This window comes from Agrilus planipennis, unplaced genomic scaffold, assembly GCF_000699045.2.
Source record: "Agrilus planipennis isolate EAB-ADULT unplaced genomic scaffold, Apla_2.0 scaffold45, whole genome shotgun sequence".
In the NCBI taxonomy this organism is placed as follows: Eukaryota; Metazoa; Arthropoda; class Insecta; order Coleoptera; family Buprestidae; genus Agrilus; species Agrilus planipennis.
The window spans coordinates 73557-97467 of record NW_020438890.1 but is presented as its reverse complement, the minus strand read 5'-3'; the positions used below and the strand labels follow the sequence as shown (position 1 = coordinate 97467).

Sequence of the window (23911 nt, the reverse complement as noted above, 5' to 3'; positions counted from 1 at the left end):
TTTTGTTTTAAGAAATTGCTAAACATTTTCGTCTAGTACTGTACAGTTCTAGCCGATCTCCTAAGACCGCCCATCGAGAGCTCTGCTCGTTCAAGCTTGTTCCAACTATTTCTGTCTTGCTCACGCCTAGTGTGTATTCTTTCTATCTTCGCGCAGATTTCTTCAAGGTCACAATTCAAACAAATTGAAATGGGCTGTATAAGGTAGTATAAAAAAGAATACCTGTCGATGAATAATTTATACACATACAAAATAATAGACAGATTAGCTGATTTATTAATCCTTTGACTGTTAATTGATTTAATCGATAATAAATTAGGATCAGGAAATTAGACCATATTTAATATTTTATTAATTATTGGATTAGAATGTACTTATATAATTATCCAAGAAGGCAATCAAGTATTTTTTTGGTTTACACGATAAAGAGCAAGAAGCTTAAACAGTTTCCTTGAGTGTGTACCCTGGAAAACACGAAAATGCCATTTAATCCATTTTCTTCCTTGATTATAACTGATCTTACGTTCCTTAAGTCTTAGACTTCCGCTTTTTAAAACGATTTCTTGTTTCCCTTCAGATGTCGATGGAGATCCAGGCGGAGATTTAAACGACTTAGGAGTTACATTTCCGTCACCGGAAGAGATCAAACCGGTAGAATTTGTAACGGCGAACAGCACGATCATTACATCTCAAACCGGATCAAAAGCTCTATTACCCTGCGTCATCAGTAACATTGGAGATGGAATGGTAAGTTGTTATAATTTTGAAAATACTGATGCAAGCACTACTTTCTATTGTTTTTGCTTTCTCCATAGAATATTTTCGAAAGTCTTTCATACATATGTAAATACAGAGCAGAGTGAGATAGGAATAATTTTTAAATATAAATTCAACGCCTATTTTTTATATTAGCTAATCGACTTTCGTCTTTTTTGAGCTTTTCAATTTAAGCTTTTTTCAAAAATTGTAGTAAGTTGTATTTGTTCTTCCATTAAAATGTAATAAAAAAAATTAAAGTGTTGTTGAACTACAGATGTTTGATAACTACAATACTTACAACAAAATTTCGAACAAGTCTTGATAAGGGTCAAAAATATGATTAACCGAAACGTCGACATTTTAATTAAAAATTTCCTTTTTCAATACACTTTTCACTAATTTCACCTTTAAATTTTGAACCTATTAATCGAAGAATAAATACAACTTACTACAATTTTTGAAAAAGAGTTGCATTGATATATAAGTGGTAATCAAAGTTTAAACTTTTTTTGATAATACCAGTACAAAAGAAACAAAGTGTGTATATATGAGAAACTTTGAATTTGTATAGGGTTAATTCAATATATGGGTGCTTCCATGAAAATAGGGCAACTCTTTGATGTAATTAGTCTTTACTATTTTTTACATACTGTGCAATTTTAAATTAGATCGATAGAATAATTAATGTTCAAAAGGGCCAGTCACTTTGTTTAGTATTTAAAGAGACATTCAGGTTTTTGTAAATTTAGACGTCTAGGGACTTACACATATAGCTACGGACTGATGAAAATTATGCTGATATAATGTAATATAAGATTTTTTAAGGCAATTAATGTAATAAAATTAGATTCCTACACAGGCATAGCTTCACTTTTATTAGGAAAGTATTTAAGACAGTATCATTATTAATTAACCTAAAAAAATGTTAATCAAGTGTAGCTTTCGCTAAAATTCTTTAAGATAAGGTAAAAAATAAAACAAACGAGGCCCTTTGCTCTATGAAGTAATAATTAACAAAATAGGCGCCTTGATTATAATCAATCTCAATCGATCAATCAAGCGAGGGACTGACGGGTTAGGGACTGACGATTCAGAAGAAAACCTGCGAATATTCTGTTCGGATATATATACCACAATACCTAACGTCATTTAATGAACAGGGCTTACAAAACAATACTAAATCGTTGACAATTAAAAGCAATTGCCTACTATTTAATATAAAAATTGCTTACCGAGGGACTGAAAAAGTCACTGGAACAAGGCGTGCTAGCCATCTTACGCCGCGATTGCACTGAATTACAAAATGGCCGACACAAGGCGAGTGGCATTTGCAGATAACTTCATGTCTATACTTTAAAATGAACTGATTCTCATTCCCTCATTCACGATAATAACTACGTAATTTCAAAATTCCTAAGCGACTAGGGCCTGATGGTTAAAGTCGCGGACACAAATTTAACTTACATAAATGTAATGTTGTTTTCGAAATATTATTACTTTATTGATGTTAATAGGTAAATAGTAATATTTTTAAATGTCTTGAATAAAATAAAAGTGTATAAAAGGAATGCTTTTTCAGATATTCGTGGACAAATACAAAATTTTGGTAGGCTCTTTTATTAAATTATGGAATATAATTTCATCTGGCTTACAAACTGTGAAACAGCCGTTTACTTCGACCACATAATCCTGAATGACCCAACCCCATATTCTAACTTCTAAAAAGTTCTCAAAGGCTCCATTGTTTACATAATGAAAACGTAACATATAACCTAAGCAAATAACAGTTAATATCGTGAACACTATAATGATAAACGAATTATTCAGTATATTGGCCCTGCAATAAATTTCTACTTTCATATAGGGTGTGGCCCATATACAGGATCCTCTAGCATTCGGACGCTGACATATACGAGGGCGATTCAATAAGTACCCGTGTTTGAAGACCGAAAACGTTCCTGAGGGAAATTGGTCTTGTGCTGCCATCTATCAAACCACGCCAAAACGAATTTCAGACTGATTGATAGGTTAGTTTGGATTTGGCAGCCATTCGACTGAGACGTGTTTCGTTATTTTCGCTAAAATGGAAAAAGAGCAGTATCGTTCGGTAACTCGCTTTTTGGTTTTGGATGGGAAAAAATGCGGGGAGATGAAAACAAAGTTGGATACTGTTTATGGAAACATTTCGCCATCTATGACCACAGTTGGATATAGCTTCAACGAATTTAAACGTGGGCAAAGATCCGTTTTTGATAGGAGTGACCAGGAAGCCTGGCAAACGTTGTTGCCGAGGAAAACATTTTACAGATTTTTTAGGAAAAGGAAGAACGATCACTGGACAATACTACAGTGAGTTATTGGACCGCTTCGACAAAAAATTGAAGGAGACACGGACGCATTTGACGAAAAGGAAGGTGCGTTTTCAACACGATAACGCACCGGCACATTCATCAGGAGTTGTTGCCGCCAAACTGCAGGAATTACGTTTTTAACTGCTGCCGCACACCCCGTACTCACTCGATTTGACTCCCTGCGACTTCGTCTTGTTCCCTACCATGAAGAAATGACTCGCGAGAAAAAAATTTAGCTCATACGAGGGACTCATCGCCGAGATATAGGGGATTTTGGAGAGTTCGACAAAACTTATTTTTTGGAGAGGTAAAAAAAATGGCAAGGACGTTGGGAGAAGTGTATCTTTCTAAAAGGGACTATGGTGAAAAATAAAAAGAAAGTTATAAAAAAGAGGTGTCTTCATTTCTAACACGGGTACTTATTGAACCGCCCTCGTTGAAGTTATACTTCTATTTACATATTTATAAAGCCGGTGTTAAATTATTATACCTATTAATACATGAATGTCAAAACTTACTGTACTCTCTATCGGTATTTATTATAAATGGACGGGGATGAAACTTATATCATAAGAGACTTGTGTCACAGACGTGTAGAAAATAAGAATCATTTGTGTGTTTGCGCGCATCCTCCCCATTACAAGTTACGTCGTAACGTCCGACAAATAACGCAACTTCAGTCGTATACTAAAATTTTAATCTAAACGAACCAAAAGAAATTGATATAACTTCAAAGACTAAGTGACGTCGAAAAAGTTAGATAGTATTTAAAAGCACATTATCCTTCGCATAATTTGTACATTTTTAGAACAATTTGTCAACACTCATTTGATATGACGCCGTAAATTTTAACTCATTTAGCAATGAGAATGATAATTGCATCAATTTTTGCTTTAATTATACTTAGTACATTCGAAGTGGTAAAGTTCGCAAGTTGGATACTCATCTGGTTTCAAAAAAAATTTATTCGCCAATATCTTAAATCGACCTTCAGAGTGAACATTATTCCGTTAAACTAAAAAAAATTTTGGAACGTAAATCAACGAAAAAATGAGTTTCGAGTTTCTTTAACGGTGAGATGTAGGAACACATGTGAATAATTTCTATACAAAAGTTGTAAAGCCTTTAAAGTATTTCGTGACCAATGTGTATTGCAGTCAACGATATTGAGAAATTATTTTATGGCTTCCATGTACACCCTGTTTTTACACTATTCGTTGAAAAAAGACTGACTTTTACTAAATACTTTAATGAAAACTATGTGCACTTGTTTTCTAATATAACTTCTAGTATTTAAATATATTTACGATTTAAACTTATAATAAAGATTTTGAAATGGAAATGATATGGAAAAATTGAACTGGACAAGATTCAAAAAGCGTCGTGCATCGTTCCTGAAGGGTCTTATTCCCGGTTTTCTTATAAAAAAATCGGTTGTCTGTAAAGTCGGTTTACTGACGATAGTTGAACATGACAACGTCATAAGAAAATACTGATTGAATGGTTTGACACCACATTCACTTTTCACTGCACTTCATACTTGACGAAAACATGTAAATGTATTATTGTATAGCATCTGTCCACGCGGACGCATCGCTCACTCAAGTAGGAGAGAGACAGATGTCGAACGCTGCCGAACGCGGAGACCGATTGTGCCTCTTTGTCGCTCGTTCCGCGCTCTCGCTTGCAATTCAAGCCTTAAATGGAACGCCTCAGAGCGAGGTAACGCCGCATGAGTCATGTTTTTTCGGGCGTGCAGCCGGCTCCATCGAATTATAAGACGTTGTCACGTCAAAAGCAGGCACACGTTCGTGTAATTATTGCATCGAAAACGCAAAGTTTAAACCTTTTAAAATATTTGCTTAAAATAAGAAAAAACATAAGCCAACTATAGGTACTATAGAATATAGATATTAATTATTAACTCTCACCAAACAGGTATGGATTATAACACAACATATGTATATCTGTATGTTAAAGTTAATTCACAAATTGATAAAAATGCTGAAAGGGTTGTCACATATCAATATATATATATGATCAATTCAAGACGAAAATTGCCTGCATCTGTAGATATTTTTTTTTTATGTTTTCGTGGAAGAGGGGAAATCTTCAGAAGACACCCAGCCGTCCGTACGACTGGGTAGTGTCGGATTCCCGAGGAAGAAGTCCTCGGACCTACCGACTAAAACCCCTCTACCTCAGGCCGTTTTAGGACCAACTTGGGTCCTCTTTAGCCGATCTGTAGATATGTATACCTACCTATATCGAACTTTTATGTTTGGTAGTTAATACTTTAATATTAGTTTATTACTTCCTAGTAGAATAGGAAACTACCCTCCAAAGTAATCTAAATCAATGAAACAAACAAACGGAGCATGCACTTCCACACTGTTTATTTTACCTGCAGTGTTTATAGTTGGAGAGAAACCTAGTGGATAATTGTTGATGAACAGGACTGCTGTGCACATAGAGGATTGCATGTAAACACTTTGCACATTGCGATGTCTGTATTGCCAGCGGACAGCAATTACTAGCGGTTACAATATCTTGCTTTGCATCATCAATACACGAACTACTGACAGTTAAAGTATTCTACATAATGAATGCATAGTAGGTACATGAAAATTAAACTCTCTAAGTAACATAAGAATCTTCTCCAGTAAACAACGTAAACGTAATGGAAACATAAATCGATTGACATTTGATATTTATTTCTAACTAATACTTATTATAAATGCGAATGTGAGTTTGTTTCTTTGTTTGTTACTATTTCACGTCTTAACTATTCAACTAATCATCATCACATTTTGTACACACATCGTCAGGGGTACAGAAAAGGACATAGGGTACTTTTCATCATCATAAGGTCTTCAGTTGTAAAATTGGTTGGACATGCACCTTCACTCTTTTCTATCCTGAAGTTTCCCTGAAAGTAGAACATCCTACATCCTTAACTATTTGCGAACAGTAATCTAATCTAGGTCTGCCTCTACTTCTCTTAACTCCTGTATCTGCCTCTAATATTTCTTTGAGTAGACCTTCATGCTTAAGAAGGTGTCCTACCAACCAACCTATCTCACCTATTTCTTATTGACTTCCATAGTCCTCTGTTCTCCTATTATTTATAGTACCTCTTCATTTCTAACCTTCTCTATTCACGATATCCTCATCATTCGCCTTTAACACCATATTTCGAACGCTTGTAGCCTTTTCTTTCCCACTGCGCCCCTGTAGAGGGCCGCGCTCCAAACATACACCTTTAACAATTTTTTCGAAATTTCTAAATTAACCGTTCGAGAGCATAGCAAACAGATTAACATCATATGCTTCTCGTTTATGTGTTTAATTTACATTTACTTGTGACCTAGACCTATAGTAAGTGGACTAGCAATTTTCGACTGTCGATTCCAATTGTTTGTCAAATCTGTCGCTAGATAATAGATAGAGATAGATTCCAAATAAAATAAACACCTTCAGATTATACCTAATAGTTTATTTTGATAATTGCCGCTAACGGTTAAACTTCTGTAGTACTGCTTTTATATGGAAAAGGTCTATTTATAAGAAAGAAAGAAAGAAAGAAAGAGAGAAAGAAATAGAGAAAGAGAGAATGTAACAGAGAAAGAAAGAATGAGAGAAAGAAAGAAAGAGAGAAAGAAAGAAAAAGACAAAGAAATAGAGAAAGAAAAAGAAATTGTTACCATTTGCGGAAGGTACAGGTATAATGTATGTATATAAAATAGGGGAAGGAGAGCACCGTTGCAAACATTAACCTAACCTATATAACGACTGTTAAGCGGATATCACTTTTTAAGTGATAAAAACTTGAACTGTAGAGACGAAGTCAGAAACGGCTGGATAGTAACTGTTATCTATGATAAATGACTATGAAATTCTCATAGGTTATATATTTGTATGGTACGTGTAAAGTATTTTTTTAGAAAAAAAAAATGTTTAAAACACCTTCCCCCGATTATTTCAAGTGTTTTTCATAATTAGGACTTTTTACGCCATTTCCTGCTAAAAAAAAGTTCCATTTTCGGAAAAGTCGCGATTCGAAAGTTTTACTATTATGTTTTTCATTCTAGAATTACTCTAAAAGTCTTCTTGTGTTATTCTTTTGACTTACACTGTACTAGATTCTATATAGTATACATACATATTGTTGTTAATTAAACGTTTTCCGAGAGTGTGCCATTTCGTAAAGTGAAAACATTTTCTGGGGCGTTTAATTTCCATAACATAATTATAATTCTCTCCAAGCGGAAATTCAATCTCCGCCGTTCGCCAATTTTCTGTGCCGCTGCAGTAAAATATTTCGACGGTTCTTCTTGTATCCGCTTGGGTAAATTCACCTTTTCCATGTCGACTAAAACTTATGTTGACAGAATGCACAACTGCTTTCGAAAAGTCAAAAGCGAGAAAGCTCAGGCGGCCAAGATCTCTTTAGCAAACAGTTCGGGAGCCTAGTGCTCGACTAAAAGCAATTATACAGTTGAACATTATTAATTTCGTTAGAGCATAACCCGAGTCGGCTCTTAAACAATAAAGGCGTCATCGTCGACAGCAAATATCTTATCATAACTTAATAATAACTGAGGAAATCACAAGAGAGCAAATTAAGCTGATGAAGTTTCGAAATGAATGGGTAGAAATATAAGAGACCGGAAAGAGCTGACGTAACGGGTATTTTGGGTTAAATGAAACTTCATTTAATAGAAGGTAATATTTAGGTAGGTACGTGAATATTTAATAAAGTATGAACCCGAACTAATTCTTGCAAAGAATTGTTCGGATTATCACAGAACAGTCGTCAGTTATATTATACACAAATATTTATATAGGTACATATAAATTTTATTTTTTAAGTAAATTTGAAACATAGAAGGATTGTAGGATGTAGCCGTAGCTCCGGACTCTAAAATTTTAATCATCATCATCATAAGATCGTCAATCTAAAACTGGTTGGATACGCACCTCCACTCTTTCCTATCCTGAGCTAATTTTCGCATTTCCGTGAAACTAGAACAACCCACATCCTTAACTATTTGCGAACAGTAATCTAATCTAGGTCTACCTCTACCCCTCCTACCTTACGTTTCTGCCTCTAATATGTCTCTGACTAGACCTTTATGCCTGAGAACATGTCTTATAGTTCATTTACTTTCTCTAGCGATGTGCCCATTCCAATGTCTTGGATGCGCGCTGGCAAAATCGTAGGTAGGTAGAGAAAAGCTCATTATACTCTCGACTGTTATTCATTAAACATACTTTTTCATACAGTACCTGCCAACAGTTTTGTTCAATCATGAATAGTAGTGCGAGTCGAAAACAAGCGTTAAAGCCTTTAATATGTCTTCAAATATAAATAAACATCTCGTTGATATTTTCAGTAGTTATTGGTACTAATAACAGCACATTTGAGCAATGAAATTGTAGTGGATAAAATGGTGAATCTTTCCATGCAGTACTGTACGAATTATACGCTCCTCACCGGTTAAGAGTTTGGCCGAGAGTTGTCTCCTTTCTTTTCTGACCTAGTGCTGTTCTTTTCTACTTTGCGCCGGTCAAACTGATAGTCAGATCGCTACAGAAACTAAACGAAGTATACCAACCTATTTCGCCTATTTCTTATTGACATCCATAGTCTTCTGTTCTCCTATTCTTTCTAATACCTCTTCATTTGTAACCTTCTCTATCCACGGTATCCTCATCATTCTTCTGTAACACCACATTTTCAATCTTAGTAGACATTTTTAAAATCTTCTCCATTAATCGTATTTAACTTTGATTAATAGTAAAATGCATTCAAATATACATAAAAATGCTTTTTATGAAAGAAACAGGATCTACAACTACCCACAAAAACGATTAATAAACTGAAATAAATCCAACAATGTAAAGCTATTATGATATCGTTATCGACTAGTTCCTGTTGTGAAGCCACCGAACAGTAATTACAAAGCCCCAGGGACAAATAAAGCGCCACCTGCAATCTATCCAGTTACAACTATCAAATTGGCGGTTATACACACATTCTCGAAAGATAATATCCGATTTTAACTACCAGAAAACGGCCGTTTGGCTGCAATAACGCAGCAGGAATAGTCGGTAAATGTTTGTAGAAACGGGAATAACATTATTACTTTATGTTGCCAAGTTTGAGTTTACGCTAATGGCGCCGCCTCCCAATGGAGACTTTAAACGGTTCAAACGTAGCCGTATGAGAGAAACAGAGGACTTTAGTAGGGCATTAAAGAATCTCGGTAATCTGCATGATGCAGCTATTCAGACAGGACACTAGAACTACAAGTGCATCCCTTATCATCCGGAATAAACTGATATTAAAGAGGGATCCCGCGGGCAAAATGGTTACGAACAAACTTGACTTCACATCACAACTGCTAGCAAAATAAAATTGTCATAATGTCACGCAGAAATTACGTTTGCTAGGGCTTGAAAGAATCATTTTAGATTAGTGATTTATAAAAATAAATTCCGGAGAAATTTTGTGATAAATGAAAGGAAACGACAAAGAATAATAAGGTAGTACAGAGCGACAACGCAGAAATTTTGTAAGAGTAAGCCTGAAAAGGATTATAAACGGAACGTGTTGGTTGGACATTTAGAACAATTAACTTAACTTCTCATGCGTCAAAAAGAGGATGGAAAAAAGGGGGTAGAACTATTACGGGAAGATCAATTTGGGCTTAGGAGAAATAGAGGAAAGCGGGAGGGCATTCTAGCTTTACGGGTAACAATAGAGATAACGATAGAAAAAGGAAAGACTGCATATATAGGGTTTGTAGATTTAGAAAAAGCTTTTGATAATGTCAAATGGGACAAGAAGTTAAATATACTTAAAAATGTAGGGATAAATTATAGAGATAGAAGAATGATACTAAGTTTGTATAAAGAGTAACAGGCAGCTATAGAGCTGGAAATGCAAAATAGGAAGGGAGTCGGACAAGGAAGCATACTCTCACCGCTACTTTTTGAACTATACATAGAAGACGCGATCAATATCATTAAAGATAGTAGAACCGTAGGGATAGATATACAGGGGCAAAATATTGGTACCCTTATATTTGCAGATGATATAGCAGTATTAGCATCTAGCAAGGAGGAGTTAGAGATAGCTTTAAATAAAATGGAAGCGATAATGACAAAACAGTACTGTATGAAAATAAATAAAAGTAAAACAAAAATACTGGTATGCAAGGGAAAAAAAGGAGAAAAAGAGCGAATATAAAGTTGGGAGACTAAAAATTGTGTCCTATTTTAGGTATCTAGGAAGTCAGATAAGTCAAAACTGATGGAGTAGTAGGAATATAAAGCAGAGGATAGCGCAGAGTCTAGTCGCCTTCAATAAAAAGAAGTCACTTCTACGCTCGCGAACGATTAATTTACAAATTCGAAAAAGATTGTTAAAGGGGTATGTTTTGAGCACGGCAATGTACAGGTGCGAACCATGAAGGGTGGGCGCGGAGCAAATGAAAATGTTAGAAGCGTTTGAAATGTGGTATTATAGGCGAATGATGTAGATACCGAGGATAGGTTAGAAATGAAGAGGTATTAAGAAGAATAGGAGAACAGAGGACTTTTTGGAAGTCAATTAGAAATAAGCGGAATAGTTCGGTAGGACACCTTCTCATGCATGAATTGTTAGACACAGACATCTATCTATCAGTTACATCTACAAAGCAACATAATGGAGCAAAGTGGGAGTAGATACATGTAGAGTTTAGCAGCAACTGCCCGTGGATACCGATAGGAAACTTCCAGATCTTACAATACGAATCACCTAAAAGATTCGAATCACGAGTGACTACTAAAAATGCACAAAAAACTTTTGTGTTTAATTCCCACCAGCCACTAATGCTGGTGGGCGGGCACTCCCTTTGGATTACTTCGACCAATGACATGTGTTAAATTGCTCATTCCGGCGTTAGTTTTCCCTGACAGGGCTCATTAATCCCATATAGAGTAATACAAGGACTCTGTTGGTTATTTTGTTTCCTTTAAATGTAAAAAGCTAAGTATTGAAATAACCTCGTATAATTGCACTGTTGGAAGTAACTGGAATAAATACACATAATGTCGTAGTTTCTAACAGGTTGTTCAGTTTGCTTTGGATTGTTGTGGAACTTACTTGTTTGTCAGTGTTAGTTTATTTATTTAGTGGCCATTCCATAAAAGACTGTTTAATGAGGACAATTAGTAGTGTGATAGTGCATTCTAGTAGGGTTCTTATTCAACCGTCAATTAGTGGTGAGTTACATTACCAATTCCTATCGTATAATTCATACTACTCCTGTTATCTTGGCCAAACTTCGCAACGTTTACATTTTTTCAAGGTGGATGTGCATTCGGCTCCTTCCCCGGTAGGTACTTGTTACATCCAGACTGGATTAGCTGAGCGGTGTTAGTTACCTACATCCAGGTCCGTAATAAAACAAATTGTACGTTCAAATTTACAAAGGCAATTTGCGAGCTCAGTTGTCACTAGATTGAAAAAACACTTTTTTGTTGTATTTTGTGTGAGGAAACCGTTTTTTTTTTAATTATTATAAATGAAACACCCTGTATATAGAGATGAATATTTGCAATAATACTAACTCTAATAATTATATTCGACATGCCAATTCAACATCTCTATCTATGGTAATCGTTCCTATTTCTTTTTGTCCGTGTATCCTTTCTTATATATTGGAAAGTAGGACCTATGCTTTCAAGAAAGGGAAATTAGAAAATTTCTAATATCGAAATTTTATTTTATTTAAATCGTATTGCAAAATGCAAACTCTAGACAATATGTACATATTATTGATCATCAAAAAGGATAGACCTTTTATTGTCAAAATATTTCACAGAACTAAAGTAACTGTATTACTTCTCGATATCAGTAGATGAAAATCTAAATATCATGTCGAATTTCCCGTTACAAATAAAACCAAATGACGTATGAAAAGCTTACCTATTGGGATCCGTCAAATCGGAGGAGCCTAAAAACGTGGCGCCGATTAGGGAAAATTTATCGTAGTTCCTTTAGCGTACCGTGCAATTTCCAAGTTTTTAAATTACTATAAAATGATAAGTATTAACACAATATGTGATTGGGCTGACACAAAGCCTCGGAAAGGAAATTTCGTTGAAGGTGAGCGTGTTTTAATGCCAATCACACTATAAAATTCGGAAATAACAAATCCGGAAGCTAGCCTTCAAATTCCGTCAAGTTTACTGCCTACTTTTTACAAACTTCGGATTTAAAAAGTGATTCACGTTATATAATTGGTGAGGTGATTCTGGGTGATTTAAGCAATATCATATCAATGACTTGCACGTGCAAAGCCGATTTAAGAGAACGTTGCAAACACATTATTGCAACTTTGTTGTATTGCAGCAGGTAGGTTCTTAACCTCAAAATACTTATATCGTATCATTAGAATTGTGTTAAATCAATTACACAGGAATAAATAATTTCTCACTTTATAATTTTAGTATGATTCTAGTTTTAAATATTAAGGTTATGGCTGATGGTAAATACTTGCTGAAATATAATCATGTGCATTAAAATGACGTGAACAAATTTTTATTCCGGAATTCACTTCTTTGATACCTACTGCTTTCATCCAAGCTTCTATTAGTTTACTTTTTTCTCTAATTTTCCGAATATATTTTTTACATATATAAAACGGTTAGTTTTTATTGGAAAGTAGTTAATGTAGGTGAAGAGTGAAGATCTATGTCTGAAGTGCTATTGCAGCTTTTCACTGAACATATTAACTTTTTATTTGATTTAACTTTAGAAGAAAACTTCGTCGACTCCATCATCAAAAAAATTTTTACTTTTTTAACGTGTTTTATTATTTTAATAAACAATTTTACAATTTGCGTGCACAGTTCCTATGTAAATTTTTCCCTCATTCTAGTTATAAATTTTGCCACCAGATGGTGTATGCCCATTTGACGGATCCCAATATAACGGATGAACTTATGATTAAGAGTCTTATCACAAAAGATTTGTAATACCACGTATTTTTACTTAAATCTAAAACTCATAAAATTTATTACTGAGAGTTAATTCTTTAAAGCTTATGGTACTGACACGAGGGCTGTGAGGAGTTCAGCCGTTGGGATATGTACCTAAAACGATTAAAACGAAATCAAACACTTCCTCCTCACTTACACCGTTTAAAATAAATGAGACAGTGGACTCTGTAACGTTTCCATTGTTTCATCCCATGATTGATGTCCTGCCCTGTTCAATGTTTCCGATGTTCTGCTCGTTAGGAGAACGAAAAGGGGAGAAAACAAATAACGTTATAAGCTTACATTATGGGCGGTCGTTAATATCAAACTATTGAGGCTTTGATGGATGCTCCTGACACGAGAAGGAATTATTTAGTGACTGTCAAATTTATGACTTGTTCCTGATACCCACGTCCACTCTGGCATCTCTTCAAATCCAATTTTAAATATGGTCCAAACCTAAACTTAATACAGCACACCAAACAATATACCACAATTGACGTCACCAACTTCACCGTGTTATAGATCGACAAGAAAGAAAAAGCTTATAAATAAGTTTAGATACATTTTCATTTGAATAGACCAAAATTACGGATAAAGCTGTAGATTGTATTAGATGGTACAAATTGAAAGATAAAAACAGAGAAGACCGAAGTAGAACGCACCATTTTACAGTGTGTCATTACATTTAGGCAATACATACTTTGGTTCACGCGTTCTATGTTATTGATTGCTGTCATTACCTTTCATTTAAATACTAATAAAAATGATTTCAAATTTTAATCTTAACTACAATATTACTGAGTAGAAGAAGAAGAGATAATGAAATTATTACATTGTTTTATTAGTTTAATAGTGTTCAATGTTAATATGCAACATCAACTTTGAAATCACTCGTAGCTTAGTTGGTCAGAGCATTGGTGCGTAAAGCCAAAGGTCCCGGGTTCGATTCCTGGCGGGGGGTGACAACAGCAACAAAAATATTTTCCCTCATTAATTTGAGGAAATTTGTAGTAGGCCAAAATCGAAAAGTGATTTCAACGATAATGAAATTAGAAAATTTATGGAATTAATTCGAATATATCTCCGAAATATCTATCGTACTACATGCATGCAGATACATAAAACTATATATATGTACGTACAATTATGTCAATCATTCGAAAGTAGCTTAACAAACCTAACTAGATAATTATAATTAAAAATTAAAGGGACTTAATGTTTAGAACCTAGGTATTATTATCGAAAAATGCTTATCGGTCAAACATCTCCTGGTTTGAAATTCTGCAAGCGGCGCGGTAAACACCATCTGTCCAATAGTACATTTAGTGGAATTCAGTATGTTCAACAAGATCTTTCTACATACATAAACGGATATCTACTGCTGAACTAAACCCACGGAGTAGTTTACCCTACGTGAGAGGCACTTTTACCAAAAACAAAGAAGTTGATGCTGGTCAGTATTGTCGAAACTGCCAGAAACTTCTTTGTTTGGTTTTGGTAAAGTGCATATCACGTAGGGTGAGCTACGCCGTGGATTCGGTTCAGCAAGTATGTATTCGTCTGTGTAAATGGACCTTGTTGACATATTGAATTCCACTTAATGTAGCATTGTACTACAGATGGCGTTCACCGCGCCGTTTGTAGGATGTCATAAAACGCTGTATCAAGGCAGCAGGTAGAGTTGGTCTGTGTTGTGTCGAACCTGTCTGCGACGCGGTGATGAGATTTAATAAAATCGCGTCTGGCAGTTTTCGACCATGAACTTCTTTGTTACATCTCCTGCTTTATTATAATGAAGAGTGTCACACAGTACTGTCTGATCCTTTCAAACACTATGCGGATAATGTCTTCCCTGTCAACTTGTAGTTTTTTGGTCTATGATGTAATTTTAAGGTAAATACTATAAAAAGGGCTGAAATTGGAAATCCAGTGTCTGTATATAATAAATCGATGAAGTACTGTCCATTCGGTAAAATTAAACACTTCGACCCTTCGACGTTTTCAGTTTCTCTTCATAAATGATTCGTTTACATTCACTAATGCCTAAATTTTAATGGATTCGGTTTGCATAATTCTGCAGCTGAAAATGAACAAAGATCATGAAGTTACTGCGGTAGAGCATTTGAGACAAATTGACCCCCTAAGCTAAGAAGTTAACATTGTTAACAGTGGCGTTTCCTGAACGGTTTATTTATCTTCAGACCATATTTTCTCTTTTAAGTAGACAATATCTGACTCGAGTTATTTCCCAAAGGAATTGCATTCGGGTAACAGATCTTTCATTTCATTTTAACTGTTTCGATAAAGAAGCGTAACCTACCGTTGGAGACCTAGTTCTCGAATTATTTACATATTTTGAGGATAACGACCGAAATCTGTTCTTAGCGCATTGATAAAACAGCCACCAGAAGTCGAATTTGAATAGCAACTTCGACACGCGGCGGCAGCTGGTCGCTAAAATCGGTAACTTTCTTGATAAAGTGAAATTGGAAAAGTTTTGATACACTTCGAGCCGACATAAAACCGATATTATTGAAATGAAAAGGGTGGGATGCAACCCATTTATGTGATACAAATGTATTTTTTAAACTTACGATATGTTTTCGGGCTTGTGGTTGTCATCGGTGTACGAAAGGTTGTAAAAGTCGGTTTCATTTTGTGTAATACAAGAGACACATTTAAACTCCAAAGTTTTACAATATCAGAAATTTTATACGGGATCGGCATATGACCAAATATGTGTGACTGGAATTTAATTTATGTAAGTCCCTACCTAAATTTTATAGGAAATCCTACCGAAGCGGTGTTATTGATGTTAGGCATAAGGTACGTGAGTGTATAAACTAAATCGTTCAATATGTTATGGCTATATCTATTTTCCATAAATCAAACCTAAAGGTGGCTGTACTATATTTTGTGAACAGGGTAAATACAGTAAAAGTCGGCTATAACGTACCAGAACTGAAAAATCGGTACGTTCCATTAAAAGTTGATTGAAAGATAATTAGACACATATGCGTACAGTCTCATCATACCACAGGCCGTAAGTCTTGAGTTAAGGCAATAGAATTAATGATCGTCATCATTATCATAAAGTCATCAGTCTAAGACTTTTTAGACATGCACATTCTTGACTATTTGCGAATAGTAATCTAATCTAGGTCTACCTCTACCACTCCTAACTCTCGTTTCTGCCTCTAATATGTCTCTGACTAAACCTTCATGCCTGAGAAGGTGTCCTACCAACCTAACTCGCCTATTTCTTGTTGACTTCCATAGAGTGCTCTGTTCTCCTATTCTTTCTAATACCTCTTCATTTCTAACCTTCTCTATCCACGGTATCCTCATCATTCGCCGGTAACACCACATTTCTAAATATGCACCTTTAACAATCTTTATTTATTCATGAATATCTATTTTGTCCCCCTCAAAGTAATCCTCACCAGATATTATGCGCTTGTGTCAACGTTTTTCCAATCCTCAAAGCACCTCAAAAAATTACTTATTGTGGTCTTCAGCTCCTCTTTCGATGCCATCTTTATCTCAGCAACTTCTCGAATAGTGATTCGACGATTGACCAATACCATTTTCTTCACTTCATCAATGTCTTCAAATGTTGTTGACGTGCTTGGGCGTCCGGCACGCTTTTAGTCGTTCACATCTGCTCGACCCTCTGAGAACGTTTTATATCACCGATAAACGTCCGCGCACTTAATTTTGTTTTTCGCACAAAATTTGAGACAGATTCTTGGATCCATTTTTTGGAATAAAGAAAAATCGAAGACGAGCCAAAACACGTGAAAGCAAATGAGCCGTCAAAAATTAACTGAACATTCAACATGACTGAATTTGACGGTATAAATGAGAGTCATGACGCTGCAAAAAAATCGAAAGTCGAATATATGTAACCCGCGGAAATGCAAAATTCGCGATACTTTTTGAACAGACCTCGTATTTTGAACATTTGCGTTTAAATGATCTCTTTTCCCTTTTGAGAAAGAATATGCAAATAAACAGTAATGCGTATGTCTATAGCAATAGCTCAAATTTTTCATTTCATAAACTTTACTTTTTATCTTCGTACTCCAATTATTTCGCAATCGCAATTGCAGAATCAACTTTATTGAGATTCTCTGCAGTAGGTGTTTGATCAAACAAAGCCTATAAAAGATCAAACCCCTATTGAAGATATGGGTAGTATATGAGACCGAAAGAATACATGTACGTATATACCATAGGTATATGTCATTTGTGGAAACAAAGAATATTGAGTTTTTTGCCTTATCAACTTATGTTTAAACTTCTGTTTACTAGGTATGTAGGGATGCAACAAGAATCATTAAAGCAATAATGCGCCATATAGGTTCATTAAGTTCATATAAAGAATATATTAAACAGCTTAAATCATTGCTTTTTAACATAAAGCTACTTTATGTAGGCAGGTTTTCCCATGAACATTTGAATAAATATTAGCTGTAGATGAAAAGTGCAGGCTTCAGTTAGTCTACGAGAATAGTATTGATGATGTTCTTGCATTTGGTTGGTTTTCGCGTAATAATGCACTACCAATTTTGCTGTAATTTGGCATATGGGGTCTTTGTAGTGTGCAGAAAAATAATATCAATATACAATATTATTATTGTTATTAAGTAATGACAATGAGTTCAACTCACTCTTCAAACAATTCAAAAGTTAGATGTCGAAAATTTAGACTTTATTGTGGAGACGTTACAAAAATAAAACTTTTTAACTGGGGCACTTTATAGCTAAATAAGGTGGTTATCTTTGTTTACCTACCGAGCGGCACCACCTAAAGGTTTAAACCATTACTTAGCATTCGGGAGGACGCCGGTTCGATTCCGTGACCGTTTACCTTCGTCCAAGTTCTACTGTGGTTTTATTGCATCACTGAGGCAATTGCTGGGATAGTAATATTCCACAGATAATATTTCATTCTCTTCTGTCTTCATTTCGTCCGTCTCAACGTTCTTACCCTAACCACACCACCCAGCCATTCCCACGATTCCTGAAAGCAAACTGAAGAGGGCCTTCCGCCCTACCTTCCGGCGTAATCCGGAGGGACTGCCCGCCCACCAGCATTACTGGCTGGTGGGAATGAAACACCCAAAAATTTTTTTGTTTCCCTTTTGTCTTGCTGGATGTTTCTTCCCTTTTTTCTAGGTAAATTTCTATAGAAGCCATTGCAAGCGCTGGTTGTACCACCCTTAATTAATTGTTTAAGCCAGGTCAATTTAAATAAGTATTCAAACTAAAAATTCAAAATACTAACGATCTCCATCACTCAAGCATTTGAAGTACTTATGGGCAGACAACCGAAACATCATGCCAGAATTAATAGTTAAAATCACTTGTAGTGTGACTTGCCTAAAATTCTTGAAATTTTTAAAAAAGACCAAAGCAAAAAAGTTGCCAAAAAATAACAAAAGATATGATTTTGAAAATTAAGCTGAAATTGTTGTATTTAAATTGATATATTCAATCTACTAGACTGTCAATTTTGAAAAGACACTTGCCCTAGATAGAAATTGCAATGTAATTCCATAACTGTGTCAAAGCCGTTTCAATTCAAACTGTGCCAGGGCCAGTGGTTTAAGATTGCACCGGCAAACGAGTAGCCGTTACCAGCTCCAAGCAGCAAGACCGAGCTGCGTTATTCATAAATCCAAACTAAACGCAAGAACTCACCCCTAAAGACTTCATTTGTAACTACATACAGTGCACTCCAGCACACCACCCTGAAATTCAATCGTATACAGCACATCCTATGATAATTTCGAATCCTTCTCAACTAATATACAGTGGAGTACATCTAAAGCTTAACAATTACCTATCGTACACTTCAAACTAATATTTACTTATTTTTTACAATTTTTTTGAACTGTATTCCAGTATTGAGAAAGGTTTGTGATGTTGACGATTATATTTTACACTATTATACCGAGACGAACTACACAACACAAAACAGTGTTGTAGTTGGAGGGGTGTTCTTGTGCTGTAACAAAATTGATTTATTAACAATGCAACTGGTAGGTCTCCACAGCTTGTGCCCAAATGGGTCATTAATATTGTCCTCAGCATCTGACCGCTTCTAGTGGCGATCACCAAAGTTATCCAAGCTAACACGTGTTCCCATAACAAAATCACGCCACGCATCGCAAGATATCACGCCACGCAAGGTATGGCGTGTTTCGCAGTGACTGCAGCATCAGATAATTTAATTTATAAATACAGGTGCATCTTCACCTTTACTGTACTTTTACTTTTAAGACTTTTTATGTCTGACTAGCTTCCGCCCATAGGGTATTGCTAGTAAGTAATTGTCAAAAGGTGTTTTTTTTGGAATAAAGTTTGTTTAAAAGATTGTGAGTTCTTTTTAAAAAACAAAAGTTCCAAGAAGAAACCAAAACTCCAATGTCCCATAGAGCCAGCGGCCTAAAAGTAATAAACACTTTTAACAATTTTAACTTTAATATTTATAGATAATATTTTTAGAAATTTATTTTCTTTTTCAGGTATCGTGGATTAGACGAAAAGACTACCATCTTTTGACTGTGGGTGTTGTTACATACAGTAGTGATGCTCGTTTTCAAGTAATACATAGCCAACATTCAGAGGTAGGTGATTCTTTTTAGTAGCCTGATTTAGATCTTGCTACCGTTAAACAGCCTTTAAAAAATAACACCAGGCGGCATGAGTTCTGTTTAACAAGCCAATATCATAAAATCGGAAATATCTAGAGATGGCGTTCACCAAACCGTCTGCAGTTATTTAGTTAACATAAAGTACACACTCCATATACCTAATATATGTTACCGTCTGGTACATGCCACTCCCCCGTGTTTGAGGTTCTGATCCACCAAAGCCTAAATAAAAATAACCTGACTATTCTGACAAATTTAAATAACCGATTATTTTAATTGGTTGATTATCCCTTTTAGTTGTTTATTTTCTTACATTCGATAATCCAATGTTAAATTTAATAATCACCTAGTCTTAATCTATGAGACAATGACAATGACAATTACTTCATCTTAAATATTTCCTTTAACCTTGTATTTTATGACGTGCAGCGTATATGTGATGTAATTTTTGATATGTTTCAATAAGATGAACAGAAAATAACTCCTTTACGTCTGTAAAATTTGTCAGATACATATAAACACAATGAAAAAAGTGCGGTAATACTTCATAAATATTAACGGTTGATAATAATACATTTACAATATTGCGGAGGGGTCGCTGAAAGCTGGCACGACTTACAGCTTTGCAACGCGCAACTCCATTTAAATTGTGTTTTGAAAACATTATTTAGCATCTAGCAAGGAGGACTAAGAGATAGCTTTAAATAAAATGGGTGCGGTACTAACATGTCAGTACTGTATGAAAATAAATAAAAGTAAAACAAAATTCCTAAAATGCAAGGAAAGAAAAAGTAGGGAAAGAGCGAATATAAAGATAGGAGACGAAAAATTAGAAGTGGATGATTTTAGATATCTAGGAAATCAGGACGGAAGAAGTTATAGGGACATAAAGCCGAGGATAGCGCAGGGTCGTGTCGCCTTTAATAAAAAGAAGTCACTTGTATGCTCGCGAATGGTTAATTTAGAAATTCGAAAAAGGTTGTTTAAGGTGTATGTTTGGAGTACGGCGCTCTACGGGTGCGAAATATGCACAGTGGGCGCGGCGGAAAAGGTTAGAAGCTTTCGAAATGTGGTGTTATTGGCGAATGATGAGGATAACGTTGGTAGAAAAGGTTAAAAATGAAGAGGTATTAGAAATAATAAGAGAACAGAGGACTCAATGGAAGTGAATAAAAAATAGGCGAGATAGGTTAGTAAGACACCTTCTCAGACATGAAGGTCTAGTCAGAGACATATTAGAGGCAGAAACAGGAGTTAGGAGGGGTAGAGGTAGACCTAGGTTAGATTACTATTCGCAAATAGTTAAGGATGTGGGTTGTGCTAGTTTTAGAGAAGTGCGAAGATTAGCTCAGGATAGTAAAGAGTGGAGGTACGTATCCAACGAATCTTAGGACTGACGACCTTATGATGATGATGATGAGAACATTCTTTAATTGTCCCAAGTATACATATGTATCAAACATTTTATTCCTTCGTTGTAAAAAGTCCCTAAAAGGATAAATATAGCTTTACGTTAAAAGCAAACATTACAGAAAAAAAAACATTTGTACTTAGTTTTCCGATACAATTACACAACGTCTTCTGTTGTCTATTTCTATTGTCAATTGTAAGTGAAGTTACGAGCTTGAGAAAAAGGATTATACAACATCCGCGGAAATTATTTTGTTGCACTCTTCCTTATTAAGTTAGCTGAAGTTAAGACGTCTTGACAGCGGGAGGCCACCCAATATAATTCTCGTTTCAGTTTAGACGATTTCCAAGTCGAAACTGAAACCGTCTCAGTCTAAGAAAGAGATATCCTGTACGGAGCGGTTGCTATTCATAACGTTCCCGCTGGCGGCTCGTTACTTTAAAGGCAACAATGACTGAAAACTCTTCCAAAGTAATTACTTTAAAAGTCAAATCTTGTTTCGCGTGTGTAAAATCCATGAGGCCAAAACTAAAAACAAAGGAAGAACGATCCGTGTAGTAAGTACGGTGAAGTGCTTCTTTCGTGAAGAGCTCCATTAAAATTCATGTCTTCGCCTAAAGAAAACTTCTTCTTCGACGTCGTCTTCGTCTTCCTTTGCCCTTCTCCGGCAGCCAACTGATTGCCCTCGAGAGCTTCCGCTCTATTAATCACCACGATTCTTAGAGCCGGGAAGTTCGTCCTGTCGCCGTTGTCAGTTTTTTTTGCTCTTGACAGTTTAAAGCGAATATTTCAACGGAGCTACTACGACTCTTTACGTTCCTCCTGGATCCATTCCAATTCGCTTGTTAAGCGAATTAACTCTTTTTATTAAAAGTGCAAATCGCGAAGCACTTGGCTAAAACTATGTCTACTATATAATTATTTATGATGGCGTAGCGCTCGGAAAATCTGTCTTCTTTCGTGTTCTTTTCTAAATTGCTAAATACAATAGAGGGTATGGTGACGTAAGCGAGGTCGACATCTTGAGAAATAGAATAGTGGAAACCTGCCTATTAAACTTTAAAATAGGTAGTACTATATTATCAATGGAGCTCTCTGTATTGTAAAAGGGATATATACACTATGTCTGCCCAATACCCTGAAAAACTTAAGGAAGAAGAAGGTACGTGAAAAAAAAAAATAGAATGAGCCATCTCACACCACACATAAACATGAGGGTAATGACCATACCGAAAGTCCCAGCTGGTTCGGAAATGACCACCATGTTCGCATTTTCTGCGTGTTTTGTTTATTTTCACACTCAACCTTATTTTTGTATTTTGTGGTAGTAACAGTAATTTTGCTAATCGAATAGTAACTACAGAGTGCAGGCAATTAACCTGTCTGCACACCAACTACTGCGAAGGTCACGAGTAGGGATGAGTGTTTGGTCACTTGACGCTTACAATAACGAAGGGCAATAAAATAACGCGGCTGCCAAACTGGCAGTTGTTTTTAGTAACTGATGGCTCGTTAACTGGGGTACTTTTTGTGTTTACCTATTACACTTCCCCTACGTTGAAGAGCTATCGCGAGATGGACTCTACACTGCATCCAGATGTTGTCATTCAAATATTCTAGAATACTGATCGACATTTTTAGACTTTATTTATTAATGCTGTGTTGATTCGAGTCTAAAAGCCGTCGAATGTTGGAGTTGCTTCCTGATACTTCTCTAGCAGGGGTTGCGGGCTTTTCCGAGGTCCTTCCATCTTCGATGCGGACCGGCCACTTCTCATTCCCTGGACGGATTAATATCTCTACCACGATACACTATCTCTCTAACATATCTACCATATGTTCCAAAGGTATAGACCAATTTGACAGAGTCCTGAAGAGACACTACATCAGAACCATCTTCAAACCTACGAAGAAAATTCAGCAGACAATCACATCAACTAAGGACCACGGGACCCTGTTCAGCCTCATAGTCTACTAGGAAACACTGATAAGTCGACTATGACTCTTTGAGAACTGCAACGGTCAACGGCTATCACAGCAGGATGATTAGAGAAGTAATCGAGATCCAAAAAATCCGTAGGACTTCAATAGGAAGGACGAGACCCTCAGACCAGGTTTGGAACCCGGATGCTTAGGAATATTCGAACGGCACCGACCAGCACGATTGACTGATCTCTGGCCCAGACGACATTCCCCTTTTATTTATCAAAAACTGCTCATCGGTTCTTGGCCGCTCATTTGCTTTTCTCTTAAACTCGGTGTTTTACCAGAGCAATGAAAGTCAGCGTTCATTTTCCCCATTCACAAATAATTTACAACTAGTACCAAATTATAGACCATAGCAATAACGAGCTACATACCTAAATTACTTGACTCTTTAGTCCATTACGGGCCATAGCTGTATACTGCTGGCCAGCATTACTTCTGTACGGCATAGCCACGTTAAGGGACGATCCACTGTCACAAACCTTTTGGAATTCGCGAATTTCCACTACATCGGCTTTGGAGGAGGACTCAGAAGTTAACGTCATTTTCCTTGATATGACGAAGGCATTCGATAGCGTACCTTATGACGTGCTGCTGTTGAAGGCGATAGAACTGGGAGTGGGTGGTGTACTGTTCAAGTGGCTCGCCTCTTTTCTGTTAAATCGGATTCTACGGGTGAGACTGATCGGGGGCACCTCAGACGA

General features: G+C 36.0%; 1 protein-coding gene across 1 annotated transcript in view; it reads left to right on the top strand.

The window, feature by feature from the left end:
- LOC108737455 (lachesin-like) overlaps positions 1 to 23911 on the top strand; it is a gene marked incomplete at its 3' end in the record, with an annotated part of 362784 nt that overhangs the window by 309680 nt on the left and 29193 nt on the right. The window contains exons 2-3 of the mRNA XM_025981839.1: positions 578 to 747; positions 19682 to 19783. Of these exons, the coding sequence (XP_025837624.1) occupies positions 578 to 747; positions 19682 to 19783 (272 nt within the window). The remainder of the gene's footprint in view (positions 1 to 577; positions 748 to 19681; positions 19784 to 23911) is intronic.